Source organism: Rhinatrema bivittatum, chromosome 4 (genome assembly GCF_901001135.1).
Source record: "Rhinatrema bivittatum chromosome 4, aRhiBiv1.1, whole genome shotgun sequence".
NCBI lineage: Eukaryota > Metazoa > Chordata > Amphibia > Gymnophiona > Rhinatrematidae > Rhinatrema > Rhinatrema bivittatum.
The window spans coordinates 289,435,415-289,461,283 of NC_042618.1; the positions used below are offsets into that span (position 1 = coordinate 289,435,415).

Genomic DNA, 25,869 nt, shown 5'->3' on the forward strand with positions numbered 1-25,869 from the left:
CCAGAAGAGATGATTTTTTAGGGGCAACATGGCTTTGGCGTACTGATGTAGAGGAGGAAGTACTAGCTGTTGCTGACAGAGTGCACTACTCTCTGAAGTGCCCGCTGTTTCCTCCTCTGCTTCATGCCTAATCTGTCTCTGCCTATGGTGCTGCTGATCACGAACTTTTTCTAACAGCAGTTCCTTCACAAATGTGAGACTAACGGACTGTAGGGCGAGTTTCCCTTTCACACAGGGATCACAGACTGTGGCAAGCATGTATCTGTCATCTTTTGTTAAAGGTCCTAATCTCTCTTGCACCTGCTTCTGCAAAAAGTCCAGACAACACAGCACTTCTGCTGTCATTCCCTCTTCCTGTTTCATGCCCTCCAAATTTTCCTCTAGAATATTAACTATAGGGATGATGTCAGCCAAGGTGGCACTTCTGGAACTCAGCTCCTCCGTGGCGTACTTGAAGGGCTGCAGGATTTATACCAGCTGACTCATGACTAACCAATCATGATGCACTAGGGGACTCTGCACACCTATGTCCATTTCCACAGAAAGTTCATGAAGGGGTGTCTGCTGCTCCACTAACCTCTGCAGCATCATATAGGTGGAATTCCACCGGGTTCCAGTGTCTTGAATGAGATGCTTGTGAGGCATCTCCAAATCAGTCTGCTTTTGTCGGAGAACCTGCCACGCCTTCACACTTCGGTGACGCGCATAAGTCAGGGGCTTTCCTGGGGGGTGGCGTGTCGGGGGCATGTTGGGAGGCATGTCGCGGTGGCGTGTCATCGGGGGCATTCTGGGGGCGGGGCTGCGGCCGTGGTTCTGGCCCGGGTGTGTTTCGGGGGCATGGCCGATGCCTCCGAAACTGTTCCCGGGCCGGGGAATTGCGTGCCGGCAGCCGGCCAGCGCACACGAGTTACGCCTGCCTCAGGCAGGTCTAACTTTTATAATGAAGGTGGGGGGGGGGGGTTAGATAGGGCTGGGGGGTGGGGAGGGGAAGGTGGGGGGCACCGGAAAGAAAGTTCCCTCTGAGGCTGCTCCGATTTCGGAGCTGTCTCGGAGGGAACGGAGGCAGGCTGCGCGGCTCGGCGCGTGCAGGCTGCCGATTTTGCGCAGCCTTGCGTGCGCCAAACCCGGATTTTAAAAGATACGCACGGCTACGCACATATCTATTAAAATCCGGCGTACTCTTGTTTGCGCCGGGTGCGCGAACAAAAGTACGAGCGCGTGTACTTTTTAAAAATCTGCCCCTTAGCGTATGATTGTAGGGAGGGCATTTTCTATGGGGCTACTGCAGGGGCAGGCTGGGACTGATAGCTGACACACAAAACAAAATTAAAATAAACAAAGTTTAATTCTTTTTTCTTTCATTTCATTTTCCAAACAAAATTAAATGAAATAGGCAGGTGGAAGGGTGTCCAGCCACCCTAGGCGGTGATGATGTCACATCATCAGGTAATCTCTCTTTCTCTCTTTCATCACACACAACAAATGGCCCCAAGGTCCTTAAATAAATACATACCCAAAACTAGAAAACACCTTTCAGCTCCGTGACTCACCCACGTCTCTCTTCTGTCCTTTTACAAATGCTGCCCTTACAGGCTACTTTGCCTTCCTGCCCACTTTTGGTGCCTTGGCCACTGCCTACACCACCTAATGCTTCCACTGGCTCTGGAAACACGCATTTCTTTGAAATCTCCTGCTTTATTTCAAATGAAAAACGTGGACTTGGGGAAATACACTGCCTGGGATAAACAGCATGGAATCTATCAACCTTTTGGGATCCTGTCAGGTATGTGTGACCTGGATTGACCACTAGGGATGTGAATCGTTTTTTGACGATTTAAAATATCGTCCGATATATTTTAAATCGTCAAAAATCGTTAGGGCCACGATACAATACCAATTCCCCCGATTTATCGTCAAAAAATCGTAAATCGGGGGAAGGGGGAGGGCAGGAAAACCGGCACACTAAAACCCCCTAAAACCCACCCCCGACCCTTTAAATTAAATCCCCCACCCTCCCGAACCCCCCCCCCAATGCATTAAATTACCTGGGAGTCCTCCGTAGCGGCGGTCCGTGGCTAAATCGGGGGAAGGGGGAGAGCACGAAAACCGGCACACTAGATCGTGAGGTCTTCAGCCGGCGCCATTTTTCAAAATGGCGGCGGCCATAGACGAAAACGATTCGACGCAAGAGGTCGTTCCGGACCCCCGCTGGACTTTTGGCAAGTCTTGTGGGGGTCAGGAGGCCCCCCCAAGCTGGCCAAAAGTTCCTGGGGGTCCAGCGGGGGTCAAGGAGCGATTTCCTGCCGCGAATCGTTTTCCGTAAGGAAAATGGCGCCGGCAGGAGATCGACTGCAGGAGGTCGTTCAGCGAGGTCCGGAACCCTCGCAATGGCGTACGGAAAATGGCGTACGGAAAATGATTCGCGGCAGGAAATCGCTCCTTGACCCCCGCTGGACCCCCAGGAACTTTTGGCCAGCTCGGGGGGGCCTCCTGACCCCCACAAGACTTGCCAAAAGTCCAGCGGGGGTCCGGAACGACCTCTTGCGTCGAATCATTTTCGTCTATGGCCGCCGCCATTTTGCGGCGGCCATTTTGAAAAATGGCGCCGGCTGAAGACCTCACGATCTAGTGTGCCGGTTTTCGTGCTCTCCCCCTTCCCCCGATTTAGCCACGGACCGCCGCTACGGAGGACTCCCAGGTAATTTAATGCATTTGGGGGGGTTCGGGAGGGTGGGGGATTTAATTTAAAGGGTCGGGGTGGGTTTTAGGGGGTTTTAGTGTGCCGCTGGACCACCAGGTAATTTAAGGCATTTGGGGGGGGGGGGGTTCGGGAGGGGGGGATTTAATTTAAAGGGTCGGGGGTGGGTTTTAGGGGGTTTTAGTGTGCCGGCTCACGATTTTAACGATTATGACGATACTTTACACACACAAACGGCAACAATACGATTTCCTCCCCCTCCCAGCCGAAATCGATTGTTAAGACGATCGAGGACACGATTCACATCTATATTGACCACTGTGGAAACATGATATACTGGGCTTGATGGACCTTTGGTATGACCCTGTATGGCAAATCGTATGTTGTTATATTCTAAAACACATCCTTCTAGGATATTATCCCTTTTGCCTTGTGTGTATCCTGTACATCCTATTGCAGTCTAATAACCTAAAAAACTGAGTTACAAGATCCAAACTACCATGAAAGGGGAACTTCCATAGACCTGAGGGACTTACATAAGATGAATATAAATTAATTTGCCGGGCCTGAAATTCTATGCACTATTGGCTTAAAGTTTGCAGTTTTTGATTGTAAAAGTTCAAATGTTTCATTTCCTCTTCTATTAGACTACACTTATTTTTAAATACCGTACCTATGTTCTTCTACATGGAAAATCTCATCATTATATTGTTTTGTCATGCAGTTTTCCTTTAAAACATTGTCTGAAAATCACTAAATATTAAATTGTGTAACTTATCTAGGCAGGTTTTGGGGTGGGATAGGGTTGATAAAATGGAAGAGCTGAGAGTAAGAGTGAAGCTGTAATACAGCAGGAAGAGATTATTAGATCATTCTCAAGACAGTTTATCTTTTTTTTAACAAGAAGTTGTATAAGAGCTTTTTATGAGAACTCTTTTTTGTCTTATTTCTCATTCTTATTTTATATATAGCATACCAAAGCAATAAACAGGAAGCAGCCCCTGAGATATCAGCTGGACAGTTATGAGCAAACATCAAGGAGGCAACTGCGTTCCTCAGAGACAGAAGATGTCACAATCAAGGTCAATTGAATGGATATTTTCTCAGCATAGTTCTCATGCTCCAAAATCATTACTGTACTCACAAGGTTCTAAAATGAAAATGTACACAGAAGTCGTAAAACTGGAAATATTTGGCAGGAGTTATTTCATTTACAGACCACAACTATGTCCCATATTGATAGAAATATCATGTAGAAAGAAAAATTATTATTAAAGCAGGAAATTAAATTACAGAAATCTTATTTAATGTATAGCCTAAGATGAATATAACAGTAAATTCAAGGTGCATTCTAGATAGAATAAATAAATGATAAAGATTAATAATATTTGTGCAATTCATTTCAGTGTAGGAAAGAAAAAATAAGAACATAGTCACTCATGTGTTACATTTAGATATTTTGTGATCCATATTCATAAGCTATTTAGAAGGTTAACATAATAGCTGTCTAAATGAGTTACCCAGTTATAATCAGTCCTTATCCAGTTAAATTCTAGCTGGTTAATAAGTTAGGTGGCTAGAATTTAGCCAGATAAGTTAGGGGTGGTTTAGGGGCATAATTGGGTGTAGTTGACTTAGTTGAATAAGAACTAGATTCATAATTTTGCTATAAATTTTGCACGAATAGTGCCTGTGATAAAAAAGAAAAAAAGGGGTGTAGTGTAATTTTTTAAATACCTGAACACGCGCTATTTTAGCACTTCACATAGGTATTTTACCTCAGTATGCGTTAAATGTATTGCACCCGTGATATTTTTTGCATTGCAACCTGTGAAGTGCCCAGACAGGCATTTCTACATGTCAGACTGTTCCTGGTGAGTGACAGCAATAGAGAGAAAGAGAGAAAGACTTTATAAGGCTCTCAAATAAGTCAACTATTTATACTACTGTAGAAGGGGGAACTTGTAAATCCAAGTGAGGTTTTGGTGGTGGTCTGGGGTTTGGGGGGACAGTTTTACATGCACAGTTAGACGTATGAGCAACACAGTACACATCAGTGAAGATTTGATGTGATTTGGAGTGAGGAAAGGTACACATGTGTACTGTGCTGTTCATACATCTGACTGTGCATGTAAAACTGCCCCCCCAAAACCCTAGGCCACCACCAAAACCTCACCTTGAGTTACTAGTTGACCCTCCTACAGTGGTGTAAATAGTTGACTAGTATGGGTGCCACCCCAGAAGCTCACTTTATCTCTCTCTCTACTTCACGCTGCTCCCTCTCCCCTAACCCCCTGCTGCCCAAAACTGGATTTACAATAAATATCACAAATCCCATTTCAGCATATCACACAGCATAATGCCAGGAAAAAAGGTGTAGTTATTTCCAGCATTATAACATGCATTACACCATCACTCGCAATTTTAAACACCCAACATTTTCATAAACTCTGCCCAAACTCCTCCCTTTTGACTAAAGTTTAAAAATTGTCAGACGCATAGCACAATGCGTTATTTATCACATGCGTTACCATGGATTTTAGGACCCTAACGCCCACAATAAGGCCCTAACACGATTTGATGAATGACTCTGTAAGTTAACTGGCTAACTCCAATATTAAGAGTTAGCCAGATGACTTAGCCAGCCAAGGCTGGGTGAGTTAAAGATGTGTCCTAAAGTTAGCTGGCTAACTAGTTAAGATATTCAGCTATATTCAATAGTATGACTGCACTATTGAATATGCCTCCAAAGTTAGCCAGATAAATTTATCTAACAATTGAAGTGGAACCACACAAACACCAGAGTGCCAAAGAATTGTTTTGGGTTTTTTTTTAGTGAAAACCCTCATAAATGAGCAGGGCATAAGCAAAAATAGCTTTTTGTAGATTGTTCACTTATAGGGATGCAACTTTTGGGGTAGATTTTCAAACCGCGCGAATTGGCGTACTTTTGCTGGCGCATCAGGCGCAAGCAAAAGTACGTGGGATTTTAGTAGATACGCGCGTAGCCGCTAAAATCCTGGATCGGCGCGCGCAAGGCTATCGATTCTGTATAGCCGGCGCGCGCCGAGCCGCGCAGCCTACCCCCGTTCCCTCCGAGGCCACTCTGAAATCGGAGCGGCCTCGGAGGGAACTTTCTTTTGCCCTCCCTTCACCTTCCCCTCCCTTCCCCTACCTAACCCACCCGCCCGGCCCTGCCTAAACCCCCCACTTACCTTTGTCGGGGGATTTACGCCTCCTGGAGGGAGACATAAATCCCCGCGCGCCAGCGGGCCGCTAGCGAGCCGGGACGCGACCTGGGGGCGGGTACGGAGGGCACGGCCACGCCCCCGGACCGCCCCAGGCCGTAACCACGCCCCGGGCCCGCCCCCAAAACACTGCCGACATGCCCCCAAAACGCCGCGCCGACCGGGCCCGCCCCCCGACACACCCCGACATGCCCCCCTCGCGAAACCCCGGGGTCTGCGCGAAACCCCGGGGTCTGCGCGCGCCGGTAGGCCGGTAGGCCGGTAGGCCAATTGAACATAGGCGCACCGGCGAGCAGGGCTCTGAAAATCCGCCCCTGTATTTGTTGCTAAGTGTAACAAAAATGCCCGCTCAATATTTTTAATCACAGGGAAACACTTTGATTCTTCGATTATAAAAGCCACTTAGTTTTTAAGACTTCAGTTGTTCAATTGTTAAAGCTATTTGATTTTTAAATATTTTATAGCTGTAGCTTTTAATTTTATATTTATTTCCATTTTCTTTATTTTCAGATGTTTAAATTTTCATTTTAAATATAAGTATTTTTATTTTAGTGCGTACTAACTCAAAATAGTGAGTACTAAATTGAAATGGTGCACACTATTAGAGTTAGTGCACACTATTTGAGTTAGTATGCATTAAAACTGAAGAATAAATAAAATCTCATGCTTTTTATGTCATCTCTTATGAAAAACAACATTGTCTCTGACATTTTATATGAAAGCAAATCCCTAGTAATTTGATAAACCTGTATAGGGCTAAATTCTGTGATCTTCTGTGATCTCCACCAGTGCTATCAATAGCAATGCTGAAAGTGCCTTCTGGGATCATGGTAGGACCGTACCATGATCCTAGCAGAGAACAGAGTTTTTGAAAGGTACAGGGAGGATAGAAGGCTAAGTGGCTTGTCATGGTCAGGTAGGCTGGATTCAGGTATTCCCTCAGCAGGTGCGGTATAGAACTTCAAGACAGATTAGGGCAAAGGCTGCCTAACCAGGCCATCCCCCTTTGTTATGCCTGCAGGTTTTGGTGGCTGGCCACTTTCCTAACATGTTACATAATAATAGTTGGGCAGGACAGGAACTGGAGACACAGCTTATACTGAAGGCAGGGCTGGAGCTAGAGACAAGAACTGGAACTGGAGACAGGCAGGAGCAGGGGATAAGGGCTGGAAAAGGAGGCAAGACCTGGAACTGGAGATAATGACTGGCACTGAAGTCAGGCAGAAGCTGGAGACAGGCAGGGACTGGATGCAAGGCCTGGGACTGGGGCTGGAGATCAGGCCTGGAACAGGAGGCCCATAAAGAGCAGGGAGGACTGAGCAGAACGAGACAAGGACTGGATAGAACAAGACAAGGAAAGGACAAGATCATGAGAACAGTGCAAGAAATATACAAACACAGGAAACTAATGCAATGCAAGGTACATATAAGACAAGTCAAGGGAGAAACAGACAAGGAGGCCTAATCAGGCCACAAGGAAGGCAGGGTGAGACTAGAGGACCTAAACTCTACAAGGCAGGGCAAAAATGCCAAGGAGGCCTTAGGACAAGGCAAGGCGAGGCAAACAGGCCAAAGGGGCCATACAGTAGCAAGACAAAGTGGGCCAATTCAAGTAGCCAATGTGACTCCAAGTTGTTGGAGATACAGGGCTAAATAGGGATAGCCTCACTGTCTCATGGAGTCATCAAGTAGGTGACTAGAGTGGGAGAGAGCATTGCTCAGCAAGAACCTCTGCTGGTGGGAGGTGCTTTGTAGCCAGGATCGTGACATACCAGTGCTACTTTTCAGACTATATTCTTTTGAATATAGCCAGCTATATATACAGACATAATAAATGTATATGTTTGTTAAAATCTACTTGGTTCACCGAAGGTTGTGGAGGAAACAAAATGTTCCCAGAAATTTGTTTAATACACTGGTAAACAAATTTCTTGGACATTTTGTTCCCTCCACAAACTTCGGTGAACCAAGTAGATTTTAACAAGCCACTTTAGAGATTCAATCTCTATTCAAGAAAACAAAACCTTCCTCCCATTCCTTCGACCAAATCCCATCAAAACTTCTCCTGCTAATACCTGACACAATCTCCAAACCACTGGCGGATATCATAAACTGTTCTCTAACACAGGGAATCTTCCCAGACGCCCTAAAACTTGCTTTTCTTAAACCTCTCCTAAAGAAACCGGATTTGGATCCCAAGAATCCAAACAACTTCCGCCCCATTTCCAACCTTCCATTTGTAGCCAAGATTATGGAAAAACTAGTCAACTCGCAACTCTCTGATTACCTGGAAGACCACAAAATATTGCACCCCACCCAATATGGGTTCCGTAAGGCATTAAGCACTGAAACTCTACTCTTATCGCTAACAGACCACCTCATCATGGGCTTGGACAAAGGACAATCATTTTTACTAATTCTCCTTGACCTGTTGGCGGCTTTCGACACCGTAAACCATTTCATCCTCCTCAACCATCTATCGGACATTGGAATAACTTTCCTCTCTAACAGAAGTTACAAAGTCAGAATCAATAATAAAGAATCCCCTCACATCAACTCCTCACTAGGAGTTCCTCAAGGTTCCTCCCTGACCCCAACTCTCTTCAACATATACCTTCTTCCTCTATGCCAGCTGTTAACTAACCTTCAACTAAAACACTACCTAAACGTCGACAATGTGCAAATCCTGATCCCCATCAAAGAATCCATCACTAAAACACTCAAACACTGGGAAAACTGCCTCCGAGAGATCAACCCACTTCTCGCAAACTTAAACCTGATACTAAACTCAGCTAAAACTGAACTCCTTCTCATCTCCCCAGAAAACAGTAATACACCACAAAGTACACCAGCTAACACCATTGTTACGCAAGCAAGAGACCTAGGAGTAGTAATAGACAACCGCCTGAATTTAAAAACTTTCATTAATAACACAACCAAGAACTGCTTCTATAAACTGCAGGTACTAAAAAGAATTAAACCACTCCTTCACTTTCAAGTTTTCAGATCAGTCCTCCAAGCCGTAATATTCTCCAAGATAGTATATTGCTAGGTCTCCCTTCCTCATCCATCAAACCTCTTCAGATGCTCCAGAACGCGGCGGCCAGAATCCTGACAAACTCCAGAAGAAGAGACCACATCTCACCTATTCTCAAAAATTTACACTGGCTACCAATCCACTTCAGAATTCTACACAAGTCCATCATCATCATCCATAAAACCATCCATTCCCAAGCCCCTCTTAACCTCCAAATCCCCCTCAGACTACACACTTCATCCAGACCCATCAGAGAAGCCTACAGAGGTTCCCTGCTTGCCCTCCCAAGCAAATCTACGCACCATCTAACATTCAGAGATTGGGCCTTTTCTACAGTGGGACCTTCTCTATGGAATACCTTACCCCCTAATCTCAGACAGGAATCATGTCTACTAACATTCAGAAAAAGGCTCAAGACTTGATTATTCAAACAAGCCTTCCCTGAGTCTAACTGATGCACCACAACAACTATTAAGAGACCTTTCAGAACAATGTAAATAACTACTACTTTAAAGTTACTCTTACTCTTGTCTCCTTCCTCCCCTAGTTCCAGCAACCCTGTTTTATTGTAACTTTTTTGTTTCCTCTTCACTTGTTAAATGTTCAAGGTTATTGTACCCCCGTTAGCTGTAAACCAGCATGATATGATTGTTTCATGAATGCCGGTATAGAAAAGCTCTAAATAAATAAAAAAATAAATAAAAAATAAAGTTATTTTGCCTAAAGGTTGCTGACTAACTTTAGTAATGGATATTCAGCGGGATAACTGAATATCCTGGATAACTTATCCAGCTAAATTTATCTGAATAAGTTATGTGCTCTGTGCTTTTTGAATACACTGGTAAACACATTTCTGGGAACATTTTGTTTCCTCCACAACCTTCGGTGAAACAAGTAGATTTTAACAAGCTGAATACAAATATACATTTATTATGTCTATCATTGTTATGTATCTGTAGTGGCATAAACTATAATGGCAATGTTCCCACCAGAAAACAAAACTAAAAATGTTTTGTCACAGATTTTCATTTGTAATCACTGTCCAATGCTTTGCGGATGACAGTCCAACAATAGTCACCCAGCATGGAGGGGTTCCACTTGCCTTGATACCATTTCTCCATTTTGACAATGTCTTGATGAAACCTTTCACCATGTTTGTCACTCACAGTGCCAAGGTTGTCTGGGAAGAAGTCCAAGTGGGAATGAAGAAAATATATCTTCAATGACATGTTGCACCATCAATTTGTATGCCTGAAGCAGATTTTCAACCTGTTCAACATAGTCTGCTACCTTATAGTTGCCTAGAAAGTTACAAACAACATTCTTGAAGGCTGTCCATGCAACACATTCTCTACCTTGCAGAAGACCATCAAAGTGGCTGTCCTTCATCACAGCTCAGATTTGTGGGCCAATGAAAACATCTTTTTTATCTTGGCGTCACTTATGCATGGAAACATTTGTTGCAAATAATCAAAGGCTTTTCTTTGCTTGTTCATTGCCTTAACGAAGTTTATCATCAGCCCAAGTTTGATGTGCAAAGGTGGAAGAAATATCTTACTTGGATCCACCAATGGGTCATGCACAATATTCTTCTGCCCTGGAACCAACTTCTTGCGGAGAGGCCAGACTTTTCTGACATAATGCAAATCTCTTGCTTGACTGTCCCACTCACAAAGGAAGCAACAATACTTGGTGTAACCAAGCTGCAGACCCAGTAGAATTGCAACTGCCTTGAGATCACCACACAAATTCCAGTTGTACCTCAAGTACTCAATGTGGTTCAGTAGTAGCTGCATGTTCTCATACGTTTCTTTCTGACAGGCATTTCTGACAGGCATTTCTTTCTGACAGGCATTTCTGACAGGCATTTCTGACAGGCATTGATGGGTAGATATTGCCATTGTGCAGCGAAACAGCCTTCAAACTTAAGATTGATGAATCAATAAACAGTCGCCATTCTGTTGGGTCGTGGTCACATCTGAGAGCACAAAACAATCCATTGATGTCACAGCAAAAAGTCAGACTGTCTATGTGGTTGAAATATTTTGTCAAATCTTGACGGCTGCAAAATACTGAAATTTTCGTATCAGATGACAAAAGATTCCATCCTTGTAGCCTTGACCCAAGCAGCTCCGCCTGATTCTTCGATAAAGCCAAATCCCTGACCAGATCGTTCAGCTCTGACTGAGATATTAAATGAGGATCGCAGGATGTTGATGGCACAAAATCAGGATCAGCCGCAGCTTCCTTCTGTGATGGCTCACCATCATCACTTACCTCCTCATCCTCGTCATCAAGTGTCCACAACTCTGACGGTTTTGGAACAGGAAGACTGTCGTCATGCGGCACTGGTCTCATTGCCGATGCAAGGTTAGGGTACGCAATAAACTTCCTGTTCTTTGATGAGTATCCTGACACATTCATCATGCAGAAGTAACAGTCAGTTATATAATCTTTCTGTTCCCTCCATATCATTGGGATGGAAAACGGCATGGATGGTCACACACCTTTCAGCCATGCTCGCAGACTACTGGCGCAAGATGTGCAACATATATGAGGAGCCCATGCTCTGTCCTGGTCACCAATTTTGCACCCGAAGTATAACTCGTATGCCTTCTTAATGAGTGCAGTCATACTCCTTTTCTGTGCTTTCAGAGTAAACTCACCACAGATGCAACAAAACGTGTCACGGCTATTACGACATTGGCGAGACATTTCATAAAGTATATGAAATTAAATCCACAAGCTTTAAACTCAACAGTTTTAGCGATACGATTCGCTCATTCACTCAGACATTGCATAGGAGACTACTCATTGCTGCAGCTTATATAAGGCTGTGTCATCATGGAAACAAGTTGGAATCTTGCAGCCAAACTGGGGCTTGCCCGAGCAAGTTCTGGCATGATCAGGCAGAGTTTCTTGGTATATTTTAAAAAACGTTAGTCTCTGTTACATGTTACGTTGCTTATGGCCGTCAATAATATGACATGAATTTTAAAAATCATTAAAACTACTGTCCAGCAAGAAAATATATGTACACGAGATTGTTTTAAAATTTTACAATTATTGTAACACAAAATCGGCTGTTTCTCAAAAACCTTATGTGATGTACGAATTTCAAAGTAATATCTGTGATCATCATCAAAAAATCTATTTGGAACACTAAAAAGCCTGAAGGAAACAAAAACTTTGTTTACCAGTGATATTGGCCTAAATGTATTATATTTTTTTAGTTATGGCCATTATCAGGGACTTCAGATATATTGGGTCCAAACTGATTTTTAATAAAGATACATTTTGTGAGAAAGGCCTCCATATTCAATTTTACTTCTCTGAGGCATACATAAAAGTATGCCTCAGAATGTTTAACACATTTCATTCAAATGTTTGTCCTGATGAATATTTGCTAAATATTTAACTACACACTGATAACATGATTTATAACTGACCTTCTCTCATTTTGTATTTCATTACTTTTTAAAAACTTTCTTTTACCACTTTTTCTTTTTTTCCTGTACTTTAGAATTTTTACTGCCTTTACCAAATTTCTTTTTCACTTGTGTGGTATTGTATCAACATAATTATATTTCTATCTGTACTGTAAGTGCATTGCTTAAATGCTTGAAAGCCAAAATGATGGATGTATATTACTTCATGATGTGACAATCCTAATAAAGAATGTTGAGGAGCTAAATAGGGCCCCCTGATTTAATAAGGCTTTTCTCTCATTTCTGAGTACTTTTTAAACCATAGATATAGCAACTAGACCCCTTGTTAGAAAATTTCCCTATGCAAAGTGGCTAAATATTGCCATCTAATCTGTCTTTGAAAATTTGCGAAAAGTTTGTAGGTACTAAATGTGGCTTTGTGAAAATTGTTTCCTCTGTATTTAGGGGACAAACAGTAAATGAAGCCCACAGTGAAACACAGGTTACCTACTAGACAGCACTGTTAAATCATTGAGGCAAATGCCTTCATCTGAAAAAAATGAAAGAATGCCAGGCACTCCAAATATAAAAATATGAGTGAAAAGGGAAGAACATAAGCACTGGCAAGTTAAATGTAAAAAAAGTAATTAAGCAGGCTAAGAGAATTTGAAAAGAAGCTTGCATAGAAGTAAAAATAAATAGAAACTTTTTCAAGTATATTCGAAGCAAAAAAGCCTGTGAAGGAGTCAGTTGAGCCGCTAGATGACAAAGGGGTAAAACATGGAAGACAGGGAAATAGTAGGAAAAGTAAATGAATTATTTGCCTCTGACTGGAGCGTGGCTAGTGGGGTTCGTTTTCAAAAAGGTCTCCGGGGATGATCTGAGAAATTTATAGACCAGTGAGCATGATGTCAGAGCCAGACAAAATGGTAGAAACTATCCATAGAAACAAAATTACTGACCACATAGACATGGTTTAATGGGGAAGAGTCAACATAGTTTTTAAAAAGGGAAATCCTGCCTAACTAACTTACTAGATTATTTTTGAAGGTTTAAATAAACATGCTGATAAAAATGAGCTGCTGGTTATATTGTATTTGGATTTTCTGAAAGCATTTGATGAGAGACTCCTCAGGAAATTGAGAGGTCATGGGATAGGAGTCAATTTCCTATTGTAGATTGGTAGCTGGCTAGAAGACAGGAAACAGAGGTTAGGACTAAATGGTCAGTTTTCAAAATGGAGAAAGGTCATTAGTAGAGTGTCTGTACTGGGACCTTGTTATTTAACATATTCTTAAATAAATAATCTAGAAAAGGAAACAGTGAATGTGATGACAAAATTTGCAGATGACACAAAATTATTCCAAGTCATTGAGATAGCAGTAGATTGTGAGGAACAGCAGAAGGACCTTTTTCCCTGTGTGCAAAGCAATGTACACAGGAAAAAATAATCCCAACTATAAGTGCATGATGCTGGGCTCTGTTTTGGGAGTCACCACCAGGAAAAGGACCTTGGAGTCCTTATGAATTATACCTTAAAATCTTTGGCTCACTGAGCAGTGGTGGTGAAAAAGGCAAACGGAATTATTTGGAAATAAATAGAAAACAAAAGCGAAGATATCAAAATGGTTTTTATATACATCCATAGTGTGGCTGCATCTTGAGTATTGTGTGCAGTTCTAGTCACCCCATCTCAGAAAAAAGACTGGATATAGCAAAGGTTTAGAGAAGGGCAAGAAAAATGAGAAAGGGGATAGAAAAACCTCCCTTATTTAGAAAAACTAAACAGATTATGGCTCTTTAGTTTGGAGAAGAGGCGAGAAGGGATATGATTGAGATTTATATGGGTAAATAGGGAACGATTATTTACCCTCCATGAAACTAGCAACTGGCAGATTTAAAACAAAGCATAGAAAGTATTTTTTCACTCAGCACCCAATCAAGCTATGCCAGAGGATGTAATAAAGGAAACTAACCTAGTGGGGATCAAATAGGGTTGGACAAGTTCCTGAAGGAAATGTCCAAAAACAGTTATTAGCCAGGTAGACTTGGGAAAGCCATTTATCCCTGAGAGTACAATTGATCTTTGGGATCTATCAGGTACTTGTGACCCAGACTGGCCACTGGGCTCAATGGACCTTAGTTTGACTTATCGCAGCATTTCTTATTTTCTTCTGAGTTACATATATTATTTTCTCTTACATATCTCCTCATTGAAAGAATGTAAGAATAAATAATACAGATTTTTATATTTGGTTTGCATGGAATTCTGCCATTTTAAATTGAGGTACAACTTATGTGTGGGGTTTATCAATCTTGAAGTTAAAACACCCAAAAATAGAATTCTACAATTAAATATTTTTAAAATTGCTGTGTACATTTGGACTTATGTTGCTTTAAAAAGCCATGGCCAGCATTGGATAATTGAACCAACTGCACATGACTTTTAATGGAAATTCACTATGTCATCATTTTATATCGAGCAGCACTACTAAATTCTGTTTTTTTAAATTTTCTCTTTTTATTTTACTTTTAGGTATCCAATGGATATTTTTCATGGGGAAGTGGTTTATCTACTTTATCAAATATAGATATCAGAATTCCAACAGGTATGGAAAATGCAATTCAAATAATAATTCATTTCCACTAAAGACTGAAAATAGTTCATATCAACAATTACCTTTAATTTGTAGCAGAGTTGCTCTGAGTAACAGTTAACAATGTGTGGCATAGAGAGAGATTTAAAAAAGAAGCATAATCACTGATCTCTTATTTTATTTATTTTATATATTTTATTTTATATATTTTATATACCGGCAGCCGTTTGCACATCGTGCCGGTTTACAGGTAACTTACAACCAAGGGTATATAGGCAAAGCCTTTACAATGAACAGTTTGTAACATAAAACTCAGTAACATAGCAATAAACAAGATAAATAAATAGGGGAAAGAGGGATGTGGGTGGACGAGACAAAAAGGGGGGGGGCGGGGGGAGGGTGAGGAAGGATACATAAGGAAAGGATATGTACAGGGGTTTGAGGAAAAAGTGATAAAATAGAATTTATACAAAGTAGTATAAGCGCAGAGGACCGATGATTGAGGGGGGAAGGTGTTTGTAATAAATAACATTTTAGATTTGTAGTTCTTTGGAGGGGGTGGGTGTAGGGTGGATTTGTCATATCTGAAAACTGTTTCTAGATTGCATTGGAAACTATTTTTTAATTCATATCTGTGCTTTGGGGATGATTCCCTTATTTAGAGATCAAAGTAGATAAGAGTTCACTGACATATAAACAGAAGGTAAACTATTGACATGCTGAAATAGAGTAGGGATATGCAAAGGCCAAAATGGAAACCATTTTGTGGGTCACCGATTTTTGGTTTATTTCAGACAAAAAAAAAATAATTTCTATGTTCTATTTGGTTCCTATTAAAGGCAATAGGGAAAGCAATGCAGCCTCTTTTGGGGTTCTCTAATCAAATCCAATGAAACCTGAGGGCAAGCATCATCAGGAGGGGGAAGATCACTGCGAAGCACCAAGACTGCATCAAAGTGGCACTAAAAGTGACATGAATAGTTCGAGGCATCATAAAGGCACAAAATGGTACCATCAGTGCAGGAATTCTCCAAGGTATTATACCAGATGAGTGAAAGAACACCCCAAGGATCCTAAGAGGGGCAAAGGGCACAAATAACAGTTGTATAAATTCCCCAAAGTACAGGGATGTACATTTGTTTTAAATGAGTGTGCAAACCGCAACAAATAAGGGCAATTTGTTTCATTTGGGAGCCCCGAAACAAATTAAGGGCCCCTGAATGAAACAAACCTTATTCATTGCATTTGTTTAAAAAGAATGCATTGGGCCTAGGCCTCACCTAGGGCATAGGCCAAAGCAAAAAGCAGGGACCATGGCCTAGGCTTGAGCGTGACGCTGGGTTCTTGACTTAGGCATAGGCCAATTTTGGGGCCTTGGCTGAGACCAGAGCCTCCTGAAAAATTTACACACCTGATCAGTCAGGTATCTGAAGAAGCTGCCAGGCCTAAGATCAGGCGCAGGCCTGGAGGCCAAGTCTCTAAGCAATGATGACAGCATCCTGTTATTTCTTTGTAAACTGATGTCCGCTGGGGTGGTGCTGGAGTTATTTAACTCCAGCATATTCACCCCAGTGTACAGTGCCATTTTGATGTATGGCATTGTATGGACTAGGCTGAGGTCCAGGCATTGGGATCCAGCCCCTAGGCTGAGCTCCAGTGTCAGGCCTTGGTCCAGGCTCTGGCCAAGGCTGAGGTGTCAGCCTTGAGTAGGCAGAGGCCGAGGTTGTAGTGACCTATTGTGTCCTTGGCCAATGCAATACCAAGGCTTTGGTTTGAGCCTAGGTCTTGAAGGTGGATCCCCACTGGACTGGGTATGTGGGGGCTTGGAGATCCTGGGCCCAGCATTTTTCCGGGTGAGTGGGGATGGGAGGCCTTGGGATGTCCTGTTTTTTTTATTGGTTTGTGTTTTTAGGGGAGGGGTTTATATTTGATTTGTTTTTTTCACATGAATTAAACAAATCAGACATTCCACAAACCAGAATTCGTGGAACAAACCTCCTGAAAACAAACAGAAAAACAAAAATAAATTTTTGTATCCCTGCACTTCCCAAAGTAGCACTAAAAGGGTAAAGTGGCACCAAGAATAGCATGAACATCCCAAGGGACCATGAAGGGGGAACAAACCAATAAAAGTGGCAAGAAAAGTCATCAAGTTCAAAGCAGTAGATATTGTAGCATGAAGATCCCAAAGCACCATGAGAGGTGCAAAGCAGCCACCACAAAGTCAAGAATACCCAAATGCTCCAAATGAGGGATAAAGGACATCAAGCAAATTGGTATAAAACCCTGGGTAAGGAGCAGCCAGAGGAAATCTCTGGAGGTGGCTTGTAGTGTTCTTGATGTTCAAATCAGATAGACCTGCATCTATATAAGGCAGAAGATGAAGAATTTTGTATCCCTGGGCAGGGTGAAACCAGAAGAGGCCTGATGTAGTTTCACTGTGGTATAATATGGGAAAGGAATTTGGAGTTCGGGCCTAGAGTTCATCTTCTCCATTACTGTGGTGTATCTCAGTCCTGTCAGTATCATCTGCCTCCTCCACTTCCTCACTGGAGGCAAAGACTACAGACTAGAGTCCCCACATTCTCTTCAGCAAGTAACTATTCAACTGTGATTCAGGGAATCTAGTAAATGATTCTTCTTCTGAATTACATTTTGCAAAAACTGTCTCCATGACCTAAGGAATAGTAGTCATGGAGGAGTGCATTGCTGGTTTTGGGTACTGCACTTCTGCTTCTGCGGACCCTGCTTTATGCTGTTGTGTAATCCATCAAAGGTTAACTACCTGACAAAACAAATAGTAAGAATCTTAAGAGAAGAGAGTTTGAAGGAAAAGCTGGAGGGTATAAAACAGTATAAGGTAACTGGGTAAGGTCTATGTAAAGCCCTGGATTGTCACAGCAAGACCAAGAATTGGTAAGTACTGTAAGTGAAAGGCATTAGGAAAGAAACTTGAAGACAATCATAGCAGAGATAGAACCACCCCAAGGAATCAGGGTTATGACCCAATGCAGCAAAAGAGTTACCAGGAGTGGCATAAAGAGCCCAAAGGTCCATGAGTGGTGTAGCAAGTGTGCAAAGCATAGGATTACCATGGCACGATCAATAGCAAGTGCAGTAAGGGATTTGAAAAGAACCTTGAAGACAGCTGAAGAAGAGGTGAAACCTTCCCAAGGAACCAAGAGAGACTTGGAACAGCAGCAGCACTGGTGTTTAAAATCACAAATGGTAGGTGCAGAGCAATGTGGCAAGAAGAGTGACATCAAGGTCCTAAGATATACAGTGAGGGCTGTAGGAAAAGAATGTTGGGGATGGGTGAACAAATCCCTAAGGTAAGTAAAATATTAAATACTGGTATAGAAATGGGAAAAAAGAACAATATCTGTAAGCTATGTACACTAATGCTCAAAGTATGGGAAATAAAGTCCCGGATCTAGAGGCAGTCATTGAAGAAGCTGTTTTAGATATAGTGGCTGTCACAGAGACTTGGTATACAGAAAACTATGACTGGGAGATAGTTATACCAAGTAAAATCTATTCAGGAAGGGCTGGATAGGGAGGGAGGAGGTGTGGCATTATATTTAAAAAATAAAATTAAAGTAACAGAATTGCAGAGTTTTCGAGGTAAAAAATAGTGCCTGGGTTAATTTGGAAAGAGATAATGGAACATCTAATTATATTGGTGTAATATGCAGGCCTCTGTCACAGATAGGAAATGGTTAAAGATTTAATGGAAGATATTCACAAAATTGCTATGAAAGGGGAGGTACTTTTGTTAGGGGATTTCATTCTTTCAGATGTTGATTGGGACATCCTAAATGCAGTGCCTTCTAGAAACAGGGAGAACTTTGATTCCCTGCAAGGAAAATGGTTCTGTCAACTGGTAATGGAAACCAAATGGAAAGGAGTGATACTGGACCTGGGGCTTACCAACAAGGACAGTATCTTTAAAGTTGCAATTGACAATCATCTGTGATCCAGTGATCACCGGTTAGTGTGGTTCAGTATTAGAGCAAAAGAGGTGAAGGTTCATTCAAAGTCAAGGGTCCTAGTCCTCAGGAAAACTAATTTTATTAAAATGGGGGAATACCTCAAGGAGTCACTAGCTTGTTGGGAAAATCTAGGGGAAGTAGAAGAGCAGTGGACATATCATAAGGGCAATTAACCTTTTTGTTAGGAAAATAAATAAAGGAAAGAGGAAAAAGAGGCCATTATGGTTTTCTTAAGAAGCAGCTAAAAAGGTAAGGGAGAATAGGTTAGTGTTCATAAACTACAAGAGATCACAAAAAGTGGAAGACAGGAAACAATATCTGAAAATCTGGAAAATATAAGGAAAGCTGTGAAAGTAGTCAGGAATGCAAAAATTCAAATGGAAGAAAAAATGGTAAATAGAGTAAAATGGGAAATGAAACTATTTTTTAGATGTTATTGATAGAAAGAAGTGCAAAAATTGGCATTGTGAGACTGAGGTGAAAGGGAGGCATATGAAGAGACTGATGAGGAAGAAGCAAAACTGCTTAACAAATATTTTTGTTCAGTCTTCACTGTGGAAGACCCTGGAACAGACCACATAAAACAAATACAAATAAGATTGGCAGTGAGATAAACCTCAATTTTCAGAACACCGTGTTCATGAGGTGCTAACTAAACTAAAGAGATAAGGCAATGGGGCTGGATGGAATATATTCAAGGGTATTGATGGAACTTTGAGAAGTCCTGGCAGCTCCGCTTGCTGACTTTTTCAATTCTTCTTTAATGTCGGCAGTAGATGCAGAGGAATGAAGAAGGGCAAATGTGATTTCTATTCATAAAAGTGGAGGTAAGGAGGAGGCTGGAAACTACAGGTCAGTTAGTCTGACCTCTGTGGTGAGCAAATTAATGGAATCATTTCTAAAACGACGATAGTGGATAGTACAGTTTCTGCAATCCAGTGGATTGCATGATTCGATACAGCATGGTTTTATGAAAAGTAAATCCTGTTAGTTGAATCTGATCAATTTCTTTGATTGGGTGACCAGAGAGTTGAATCAAGGAAGAGTTCTAGACCTAGTGTACTTGGATTTCATTAAGGTCTTTGATATAATTCTACACAGTAGATATAAATAAATTGTGCACCCTTGGAATGGAATCTAGAGTGACTGGGTTAGAAACTGGCCAAGTGGTAGACAACAAAGGGTAGTGGTAAATGGATTTTACTAGGAGGAATGGGACATTACTAGTGGTGTGCCTTAGGGTTCAGTCCTGGGACAGGTTCATTTCAACATTTTTGTGAGTGACATAATGGAAGGACTATCAGGAAAGGTTTGTTTTTTTGTCGATAATATCAAAATCTGCAACAGAGTAGACAGCCAGGAAAGTGTGAAAAACATGAGGAGGGATCTAGCGAAGCTTGAAGAATGGTCTATGTTTTTGTAAGGATGTGAACCCTGGGCTGAGATGAGAGGTCTCTTCGCCCACAGGGAAGGAGCCCTGTGAGCCTCATCATTGTTAGGTGTGGTCTCAATGGTGTAGGACACAGCTGTATGATACTTTATTATAAAGGAAGGAAAAGCAGAGCCCGCAGAGCGAGAGATGCAAATAAGCACAGTTCTGAGCAGTGGGGTATACCCAGGGTGATACCACTGATGTGAAGATCCGGTAGTGGTTCGCAGAGCAGGGTATGCCAGGAAGTCCCTTCAGACGAGTGTAGATTACCTCAGAAGTGCAGATTCGGTAGTGGCCCGCAGAGCGGGGTATGCCGAGGATGTCTGTACTGTAGATGATGAAGAGATAGTCTGAAATGCAGGAACCCTGAAATGGATCCTGTAGCTGGTGCGCAATACCCTGTAGCACATGGTATACTGGAACAACTTCTACTGAAGAGGAAATGGTAGTGGCCCGAGGCACGGGGTACACCGCAGAGAACCGTCAGTAAAGCTAGTATTGTTGAAGTCCGTAGTAAAATACTCCCAAGAGGTAGTTCCAGGAGAGTGTCCCGAGAAGTGGGTGAGGTAGTAGTCCAAGGCAGGAAGGCCCTCTGAGGAGCGGATAGCCAAGAATGCAGAAGGGCCCCTGAGGAGCAGTTACCAAGAGCGTCCAGACACCAAGAGAGGAATCTGGAACTGGAAGTCCAAGAATGGAGCAGATTCAGCAATGAGGGAACTCCTTGCTAACTCGTTGAAGCAAAGGGCCGGTCAGCTTAAGTACAGCAGCGAGTTGACGTTATCCGGAGGGTCACCCCCAAGGTTCCTGCTATGACGTGTATAAAGGAGGTGCCTTAGGTGATTCCAGAGCCAAGATGGCGGTCAGCAGCGCCCACGCCATCCCGGGAATGCTGGGGAGGTTGGCGGTGGTTGGCGGAGTTCGCCATTCCTCCTAGGATTGACGATGCAGGGAAAAAGGAGGTGAGCATGAGTGGTTGCAGCCATCTGCAACTGACGGGCATTACATGGTCTAGAAACTGGCAGCTAAGATTTAATGCTAAGAATAATGCAGAATAATGCATTTAGGATGCAAAAGCTCAAGGGAGAGGAGAATATGGAGGAGAATTCTTCTAATTACAAAAGAAGAGTGGGATCTGGGGGTGATTTTATCTGATGAGGTTCTTTCCAAATTCCCTTCCCTTACAGTATTTATCAGCTATTGGTCTTACCATGAAAATATGATGCTTTAGACACTTGTATATTTATTGAAATGTAAACCTCTGTGAAGGCTATGCTGAGACAACGGTATATAAATAACAATAAACCTTAAACCTTGTTGGATTACTCATGGACCCTTGGGCCCTTCATGCCACTTCCTGGTAGCATTTTGCCCCTCTTGGTGTCTTGGGTTTTTAATGTCCTTCTTCCTCACTGTATATCTTGGTGCCTTGATGTCACTCTTCATGCTTTGCTGCTCTGCACCTACCATTTTTTATTTTATTTTATTTTATTTTTTTTATTGGAGTTTAAACAAATAACATTGAAACAATGTTTCCATAAAAATACAGAAAAGAAATTATTCTAGTTATACATCATACAGAAGATTATTTTATCTGAATATTATAAAAATGGTGGGAGAGCAAGTTCATTAAAGCAGATTGAAAGAAAAAAATTATTATAATATTGATTACAGCCCAGTGAAAAACATGTACCTTCATTTATATAGCCAACCCCCTCTTGGAGTTGTTATTAGGAGTGGGAATCTAAATACAGCCGTAATTGCTCAGGTTTAGCAAAAATATATCTAGCATTTTGAAATACTATGATACATCTGCATGGGAATCTTAAATAGTATTTAGCTCCTCTTGAGATTACTTCACTCTTCATCATCAGGAAAAGATTTCTATTTTCTTGCATTGTCTTTGTAATATCAGGAAATACTCTGATTTGTTTGCCATAGAATTGCAAATTCTGATTGTGAAAATATAATCGAAGTATACCGTCTCTGTCTGACACCAGTGTAAAGGACACCAACAACGTTGCCCTAGTTTCTATTTTTGTGTCAAAGGATTTTTGTAATATGTCCATTAAGTTATCCAATGATATATGAGCCTGATCCTGTTTTTCTTTTTCTTCCTCTTTAGAAGGTAAATATAATATTTTAGAAACCACCAGACTAGATGTTTCAGAAAATGCTAAAATATTAGTTTAAGTAGCTTTTGAGAAGGTCTTTAGGGGACATCCACCTAGTCTTTGGAAAATTCAGAAAGCTCAAGTTGGATCTTCTTAATCATTTTCAATATAGTCCATTCTTTTTTATGTTAAATTTTCTGATTTTATCAAATTACATTGCACTTCTTTAACCTTTTTCATCTTTGAGTCTATTTCTTTTACTGATGTTTCCATTTCCAAAATCTTATTTTCCATTCTCTGAACTTTCTTCATATTTTCCTTCACAAAAGTGGTTAAATCATTTATAGCTCTGTTCATTGTAATTAAAACTTTCCAAATTTCCTCTAGAGTGATTTTTACCGGCATTTCCAAAGATGTAGCAAGCGTTACATGTATTTCAGATTCTTTACCTCCTGCCTCCAAGGGGCATCTCCCCCCTGTTCCAAACACCATTCCTCCTCACACTGGCCCTTGGAGCCTTGGAAAATCAGGCTCTCCGAAGTAGATGGTAGGGATGTGAATCGTTTTTTGACGATTTAAAATATCGTCCGATATATTTTAAATCGTCAAAAATCGTTAGAGCCATGATACAATACCAATTCCCCCGATTTATCGTCAAAAAATCGTAAATCGGGGGAAGGGGGAGGGGAAGGGGGAGGGCGGGAAAACCGGCACACTAAAACACCCTAAAACCCACCCCGACCCTTTAAAATAAATCCCCCACCCTCCCGAACCCCCCCAAAATGCCTTAAATTACCTGGGGGTCCAGTGGGGGTCCGGAACGACCTCCTGCAATCGAATCGTGTTGTCTTCAGCCGGCGCCATTTTGCGCCGCCATTTAGCAAAATGGCGGCGCAAAATGGCGCCGGCCGTTTCCCGGGATCATCAAATACAGCTTGGAATAGTTCCAAGAATTTTGGAAGATCTTGCAGGACTGGGTCCGATCGTCGCCAAAAGGGAGAAGCCCATGCCAAGGCTTTCCCTTCTAATAGAGACAGAATATAAGTAGTCTTAGTGAGGTCATCTGGGAACAACGAAGCTTGAAGCTGAAAGTGCATGCTGCACTGGTCAATAAATCCCTGACACAGGCGAGGATCACCTGCGTAACGTGGAGGGATGGGTAGCGGAATAGTGGTTCGGGTGTTGCTTGACATTATCAATGGCACTGATGGAGAAATGGCCTGAGCAGCTGCCATTGAATCCAAATGTGCGTTAAGTCGTTCCAATGAAGATGCCATGGATTGCTGTTCCATGACCTTCTGAGCTACTCCTGGAATGGCTTGTTGAGCTGAGGCCTCTGCCGGGTCCATGGCCTTGGTTTTCTGTTATGAAAGTGGACCCCTGTTTCGAGGTAGTCAACTACCGTCGAAGGGCGAGGCCGCTGGACAGGAGGAAGTTGAATGAAGACTTTACCCTGGAAGCACGCAACCCCCCCAGGAGGAGCCTGTAGGGATCCGGCCGCTGGGACTTAGGAGACTCCTCTGAAGACTGAAGAAAGGTCTGGATGCAGGCTCCTCCTGCAGGTCATGGGTTCCAGACAGCTGGCGCCTCCAGCAGGTCATAGCAGTCTGAGGACGGAGTCGTAGAAGAGTCCAAAGCCGGTCTGGGGGTTCGGTACACAGACGAGGTCAAAATCCAGTCCAGGGTCTAAGCAGGAGAATGGTCCAAAGCCGTACAAGGATCAAGCCAGGAGAAGACACGTCCACCAGTCCAAAAGTCAGAAGCCAAGAATCAATCCACGGAGCAGGGAAGCAGAGCGGGATGAAGAACCAGGACCAGAGAACACAGGAGCAAACTCAGGCAGGAACCTCAATACCAAGGCAAGGTCTGAGAACCAGACCTTGCCTTAAATACAGGATGTTGGAGGTGGAGTTTCTGGGAGGACCATGACAGTTTCCTGTCATGGCCCCTTTAAGAACAGTCTTCAGCCGTGCGCGGCCCTAGAGGAAGTGATGGGGGCGGAGCCAAACCCCGAGGAGCCAGCCGGCCAGAACAGATGTGGCAGCGGCCGCAGGCGAGAGACAGAAGGGCAGCCTGCCCCGCAGGAGCCCCGACCGACTCCCGAAGCCCAGGTACTTATTTTCCCTGCACCCGCCGGCCCGGTCTAAGCCACGGTCTGCCATGACTGGCGGCCATGACACCTGGCCCCGGTCGCGGCTTGCCGCGGCCGGCGGTGCTAACAGCGATCTCCTGCACGCGGGTCGTCAGCTGCCAGTATTCAAAATGGTGCCGATAGACTTTGCCCTTACTATGTCACAGGGGCTATCGGCGCCATTTTGAATGCCGGCAGCCAACAGCCCACGTGTATGAGATAACTGTGTAGGTAAGACCCGTGTAAAGTATTATATTGCCAGGGCAAAACTAAGAGTCAGCAAATATCATAGAGGAAGGAGATTTAAAAATAAGATCTAAGACATTCAGAGTAGAGAAGGAAGCACCCCAAAGCAACAACATTGGCTTCGAATGTCAGTGACAACAGTGGCACTGGTGATTATAAACAGAAAATATAGGAGCTATTCTTAAAAATTAATGGCTTCTTGTAGTCTACCTTGGGGAAATGCAATTCTAGAGATGTATAACCCCTCTAGAACACTGCACTCTTCTTGGAGAGCAGTTCTGGATTTTCCCTCTGTCAAGCTAAACTCTGTAAAACAAGGAAGCATGTAATTTTTTTATTGTGGCACCAACCCTATGGAACATACGTCTACAGGAACTTATGACAATGGAGTGGGTAAAGGAATTTTAAAATGCTTTAAAATAGTTGTATTTAAACAGGCATTCTATTAATTTTAGAGCTATGCAGTATGATTGCTTTTCTTTTATCTTGTTTTTATCTGTTTTATTTAAATTGATTTTTTAAAATCATATCAGTTACTATGTATGTTTTATTGTAAGCCTTGCTTTGGGCCTTGGTATTAGCAGCCTGTAAATAAAAATAAAATAAATAAATAAATGCAGCAAGAAGTGTGGCTGAAAAAGTTGTACCTTGAGCTCAGATGGAAAGAAGCTGAAAGACAGCTGGAGCAGAGGAGGAAGCACCTTAAGGTACCGGCTGATTTGGAGTGGTGGTGTTGCAGCAGTAGTGGCAGAAGTAGTGCTGGTGATTAAAAACATAAATAGTAGGAGCAGAGTAATGCAGCAAGAAGAGTGACTGAAGAACTGGACCTCGAGGCATGAGGTGGGAGGAAAAATGGCATAAAAAGTCCAAGGCACCAGGATGGGCAAAGTGATACCAGGAGTGGAAAGATGGTCCCAGGAAGTGGTAAAAAGCATCATATGGACAGGGC

At 42.5% G+C, this 25,869-nt stretch overlaps 1 protein-coding gene across 2 annotated transcripts in view; it reads left to right on the top strand.

The window, feature by feature from the left end:
- ABCC9 (ATP binding cassette subfamily C member 9) overlaps positions 1-25,869 on the top strand; it is a 976,112-nt gene that overhangs the window by 334,255 nt on the left and 615,988 nt on the right. For both annotated transcript variants that reach the window (XM_029600177.1, XM_029600176.1), the window contains exons 15-16: positions 3,670-3,780; positions 14,948-15,020. In XM_029600177.1, coding sequence (XP_029456037.1) covers positions 3,670-3,780; positions 14,948-15,020 — 184 coding nt within the window. The remainder of the gene's footprint in view (positions 1-3,669; positions 3,781-14,947; positions 15,021-25,869) is intronic.